General features: G+C 45.4%; 1 protein-coding gene across 3 annotated transcripts in view; it reads left to right on the top strand.

Moving 5' to 3' along the window:
• The first annotated feature begins 2,849 nt into the window (after positions 1 to 2,849).
• BOLL (boule homolog, RNA binding protein) overlaps positions 2,850 to 6,000 on the top strand; it is a 57,910-nt gene continuing 54,759 nt past the window's right edge. Inside the window, exon 1 of one of the 3 annotated variants that reach the window (XM_070458505.1) lies at positions 2,850 to 3,041. In XM_070458505.1, the coding sequence (XP_070314606.1) occupies positions 3,021 to 3,041 (21 nt within the window). In that variant the 5' untranslated portion in view covers positions 2,850 to 3,020. The remainder of the gene's footprint in view (positions 3,042 to 6,000) is intronic. The other 2 variants (XM_020893557.2, XM_020893555.2) reach the window with 2 other exon arrangements.

Raw genomic sequence — 6,000 nt, 5'->3', positions numbered from 1 at the left:
AACAAAGAAGATTTAACAATAATGTGCCCTGCCTGGTGCTGCATACATTACAGGGCTTTTTCCACCTCCCCACGGACCATCCTCTCAGGTTTGTCCATGCCCCTTCCCAGTTCCGGACACTCTGCTCTGTTTCCACAGGCCTCGGACAATAATTCGTGTACCACTTATCCTATTCTGTGTGCATCCTATTTGTTATAACTGTGTTTAGATATAATGATTTTGCAACTATAGTAATTAGTCATTTCTCTCTTTCTAGATTGAAAGTACGTTAAGGACAGAGGTTTGATCTTGATCTGCTTCTAAGTCATTTATGTTCCTGAACATACAGGAACTCTAGAAACATGTACTAAGTTGACCTATATAATTGTATATGTTTCACTCAAGTTTTAAAATATTCTTTTTGCTCTAAGGACTAAACGAGGGGGAGGAGCTAAGATGGCCGAGGAATAGGAGGAGGAAACCACTTTCTCCCCTACAAATTCATGGAAAGAACATTTGAACCCTGAGCAAACTGCACAAAACAACTTCTGATCGCTAGCAGAGGACATCAGGCACCCAGAAAAGCAGCCCATTGTCTTCGAAAGGAGGTGGGACAAAATATAAAAGGACTAAACGACTTAGAAGCAGAACAAAGAATTACTATACTGCAAATTCAGTATATTCTCCTAGAACTTGACATGAGTATTGAAATACAGTGTTCCCTAATGTATGTCACAGACTGAACACCTATTACAGTGAATACAGTCTTCAAAAATGTGTTGTTAGTCAAAAGAGACTTGGGCAAAAGAGATGGCAGTAATATCTACTTAAATCCATCATTACTACAGGGAAAAAATGCCCAAAGATCAGTTCTAATAGTATTGAACAGCAAAATTATTCTGCTCTGGAATGAGTTTTACTTTTTAATAGGTTTACAATCTCTGTTTCTACAGAAACTAAAACCTGTGAAAATGAGCTTAAATTGTATGCACAAACATATAATGACTTTCAGGATGCTGTAGCTGAACTGTAGTCAATGAAAGAAAATTATGTTTCCCATGTTATTTGTGGTAAATAATATGAAGAGCTAAATATCTGAACAGATTAAAACTTAAATGCATAATAAATGTAACACTTTACCTTGTAGTAAATAAAACAAAAGTCAAACTTTCATACATCTACAATACAAAAGCCATTACTGATTTAATTTTTAACATTTTTGCCAGTTCTTTAAAGTATGTCCAAAAAAATTTAAAAAATAAATAAAGTATGTCAATATGGTTAAATCATGACCTGCTATCAGAGACACCCCTGGTTAAATCCATGGTTTCAGATCTTGACCTAATTGCTTAACCTCCAAATCTCCATTTGCTTTCCAGCAGTATGAAGATAGAGGAGGACATGGCAATCCATTCCAGTATTCTTGCCTGGAGAATCTCATGGACTGAGGAGCCTAGCAAGCTACAGTCCATAGGGTCACAGAGAGTCAGACAGGACTGAGTGATTTCACACACACACACACACACACACACGAAAACAACAGGTATATCTACCTGAAGGGCTGCTGGAGAATGAAATGATTAAATGATACTGATTGTAAAGCACTGGGCCTGGCATCAAAGTGAGCGCTAAGTCGCTTCAGTCGTGTTCCACTCTTTGAGACCCCATGGACTGTAGCCAACCAGGCTCCTCTGTCCATGAGGATTCTCCAGGCAAGAGTACTGGAGTGGGTTGCCATGCTCTGCTTCTGCACCAAAGATTAAAACTTAAATATATAATAATCTTAACACTTTATCTTGAAAGTAAACTGAAGTCAAACTTTTATAATAGTACAAAAATCATTACTGATGTAATTTTTAACAGTTTTTGCTAGTTCTTTAAAATATGGCAATGTGGTTAAATCATGACCTGCGATCAGAGACTTAAATCTATCGCTTTAGATCTTGACCAAATTGCTTAATGATAATCATAGTGCCATAATCGCCATAATCATTACATAAGTTTACCGAGTTGTGACTGTTTAAAACTGGTTATATATATTTATATACATAAGTAAAGTATGTGAAGTTGATGATATATGTATTGATGCATACATAAATCGCAGCTACTTTTCAGAAAGACTTTTTACAAAGCAGGCTTCTTTCAAAGGAGATAGAGCCGCTCCAGCCAAGAGGCACAGTCCTCACCCCTGGAGCGCGCAGGTAGCTCCATCGCAGGCCGGCTGTGCGGCGGACCGGCTGTGCTCAGCGGACGCGGGCCTAAGGCGGACGCCGGAGCTCGGACGGGGCGGCGCGGCGGTTCCCGGCCAAGCAGCCCGCGCCGCCCCGCCCGCTCGCCGGGGATGAGTGACGGCGACAACAGGTGCGCCGAGGCGTCTGCGGCTTCTCCCGAGCCCCCGAGTTTGGCGCGTCAGGACCCGGGGGTCAGGCTTTAACTCTGCAAACTGGTCTCCTCTCCCCGCACCAGCCTTACGAAGTCGCCCGTCAACCGGCTTCTTGCACCTTAGTAAAGCCTCTAAACGCACCGCCACCTCTCGAAAACCCACCAGTCCTAGAAGCCAACTTTTCTCCAAAGGGGAGGAGAGGGAAAGGCGTGTGGTGCATGGAGCTCTGCATAGCCGCTCGCTGTCTCTTCCCCAGCCGTCCGAAAGCAGACGAGAGTGGCTTCAGAACAGAGCCCTCGATCCTCACACCTCACGCCCGCCCCGACCTGCGGCACGCTCTGCCCCTGAGACGGCCCAGCTCGGCGACCACAGGCCACCGCCGAAACCTGCCCGCCCGCGCCCCTCCCGGGCTTGCGGCGCCCGCCCGCACCGCCACCAGCCGCCCGAGGCTACGTCGTCTGCCCCTCCCTATCCCCGCGGGTGGCAGGTTCAGGCCCCGGGTTCGAGTTTGCGCCTTTGCAGCTGCCACCGCCGCCGTCGCCGCCAGGGGGAGAAAGTCTACGTCAGGAAGCGTGGTGTTGCTTCCTGGGTGCGAAGGTGCTTTCGAACTGTAGGTTTCTCTGCCTTTCCCCCTGGCTTTTGAAGAGCAGAGAGGACGATGGAGACCGAGTTCGGGGCGGTGAGTACGGCGGTCAGGGCCCAGAGTCCTGGGCCTCCGGGATAGCGGGGAGAAGGAGCAACGTGGACTCCGTCTGTGAGGGGCTGGAAGGACGAGTCTAGAGCTCCTCTTTTGTCAGCAAGAACCGTGGACAGGGCGCCCCATCGACCGCCATGAAGAGCGGCCTGCCTGCAGGCCCCGTAGGGCTGTGTAGTGGGGTCGGGCAGGTGCGACGCCGGGCCTGGACTGGTGTAGACCCGCGGGGAGGTTCCGGGAAGCGTGGGTGACCGGGTCCTGTGCACCAGGCTGGGTCCAAGCCAGAGAACCAGCTTTCCCGCCGAAAGTAGGTTCGGCTGCGTCTTTGACGCTCACTCCAGCCATTCTCAGCCTAGCCGCCCACATGAGGTGTTGGCCAGGCGGCCATCTCCTCCTCTTCCCGACTGGTCACCGGAAACCAGAAGTGCTAAGAGACCTGGCGGGGGTGGGGGTGGGGGACAAGTGTGGGTTATAAGGGGCACCTGGGCACAGGTCGGACCTGGGCCCTCGCGCCCAGGCCAGTCTGGGTGGGGGAGGGGTGGGAGACCGAGTAGGCCCGAGGGGCTGCGGCAACGAGCCGTCGCGCCCCACCCCGTGCCCGCCGGCAGCCAATCAGCGAGTGCCACGCAATGCCCGCGGGCCCCTGCTACGCACGAGGCCGGCGTCTGGGTCTGTGCCGTTGAGGATTCCCGCCACTGCTTCTGGCGGGCTTGCGGGACAAAATTTCTCGCTGGCTAGCCTTCTTTTCCCTCCCGCACTTTGGTGGGGAGGGGGTGGATCCTCGAATCGGTGCTCCAGTTCACGATGACTTGAGAGAACCTGAGGAAGTTGCTGCGGCCATTTCCTCCAGCGCCTCAGTTTGCTGGCCTCGGAGGGGAAGGAGCACCGAGTCCTTGACTGCGACGGTTAGCCCGTCTTTTTCCTCTTCTCTTCACTGGCAGAGTAGATGATAAATTTCGAGGTTAATTCTCAAGGGGAGGAGGCAGTGGGGCACATTGCTTTGAAGGAAATTTTAAATAAACTTTTTAGTACTAGAAGTTGTACTAACCATAGGACCCTTAACTGCTTGCCCCAAACCTGCTTTTCATACATTTGCAAAATTATTGCCGGCGGAATTTGAGGCATTCTGAATTAACTCAATCACTAACTGTCTCTAAGGAACTTAAAAGATTGCCTCTACCTGAGCCTTGTTACTGCCAAGATTAAAATATTTTCTAGGGTTTTATTCATGTATTCTTCAGCCCACAACCTAAGGGTTGGTGTATCGTGAGCAGGGAGAAATTATTTATTCTTTATTCAACAAATGTTTATTGAACACCTGCTATATATGGTCTTAGATACTGCGGTGAACAAAACAGGCAAAGCCCTTTTCTTGAACATTACAATATAGTGGAAAGAGATGACAAACGTAATATAAATTACATAGTGTGTTGGAAAGTGATTAGTGGTAAGGAGAAAAAACAGTTGGAACCCACAATAGAATAGGAACCTTAAAAATTGAAGAATGATGTGAATGGAATGTACAAAGTTCGTGTTTTTCCTTCCTCCGTGTTGAGGATTTCTTAAGATTGGAAATAAAGCACTTTGTTCTCCTCCATTCATGTCATTTTTCTCTCATAAAAATAAAAACCAGTGGAGTTTTATTTAAATAAATTTGAAAGCAAAAGAGTTCATTTGTTGAATAAAGAAGTTATAAATTAACTATCAAATGCCCTGAGAGGGTGCTGTTAAGATTGGGTTCCCAGTTCCTTTAACTGGCAGCTACAACATAGTAATTATTAAATATGATGACTTTGTGGTTTAAGAGATGTTTTTATGAACTCCCTTACTATGAAGCGTTTTTCCCTTTTAAGACTGGATGGAGAATAGACCCGATAAGTTCCAGCCTACAGCCCCGTAGTCACCGCTGGCCTAGATGTTTCTCTATACATCTTACAGAGATTAATTTTTAGGGATTATGGTTTATTGGCCAATGAAGTGAAAGCAGAGCAGTGTGAAAAAGAACAACTCTGTTATCTAAGTGGGAAATTCATTTTCATGAGTTTGTTTATCAGAGAACTTAAGTCGTGAACTTCAAGCTTTTTTAAGCACTTTTTTAGTGTCTCGGAAGTCTCTTTAGTGTTCTTACAAGGAAAATAGCACGTTCTTACATTTGTTTCTCTTTAAAAATTCTATTCCCAAGTCTTGTTTTTTCCCAGAGTACCTTAAGAGTCTATCTACTGTCTTGCTATTGTGCAGAGGCTTATATGTTAGTTGTTACTGTTTTTATAGTCGCTAAGTCATGTCCCGCTGTTTGCGACCTCATGGACTGTGGACCACTAAGCTCCCCTGTCCATGGTATTTTCCAGGCAAGAATACTGGCATGGGTTACCATTTTCTTCTCCATTATTTGTTAATATATATTTATTAAAATCTGAATTAGAGCCACTGACTTAGAATTGTGAATATATGAATATGAGCTCAGTTCTTTAGCATGAAGTAAAAATTAATATTAAAAACTTTAGAATAAAAACTTATACCTGTACCTATAAACTTTTATACATATAAGGTATAAATTTTATTTTTGCAAAATCAGGCCACTTTTCAAGTTGCCAAGTGCATTTAAAAATTTGACTTTAGAGTTGAAAAGCAGTGAACTTAAATGTCAGAATGTATTTACTTGTCAATGCCCTTTAGCCAAAGACCACCACAAATACACCTATAGTTTAATAAAGTTGGCTCTTCTGAATTACAAGGAAGAACATGGGGCCTCTCAACTAGAGGATGTTAGAACTTATTATAGGATTTAGGCTTGTATTAGCACTTTTTTAGAGTGGGTTTAAAGAAGGTTTTACTCTGAAATGCATGTTGTCAGAAAGTGGGAGTAATTCTATGATTGTGCTAAGTGCTACATCGCTTCAGTCATGTCCGGCTCTTTGCAACCCTTTGGACTGTAGCCTCCCAG

The sequence above is a fragment of the Odocoileus virginianus genome, chromosome 30, assembly GCF_023699985.2.
Source record: "Odocoileus virginianus isolate 20LAN1187 ecotype Illinois chromosome 30, Ovbor_1.2, whole genome shotgun sequence".
Taxonomy (NCBI): domain Eukaryota; kingdom Metazoa; phylum Chordata; class Mammalia; order Artiodactyla; family Cervidae; genus Odocoileus; species Odocoileus virginianus.
Note: the sequence above shows the minus strand (reverse complement) of the source record. Positions and strands in the feature narration are given on the sequence as shown.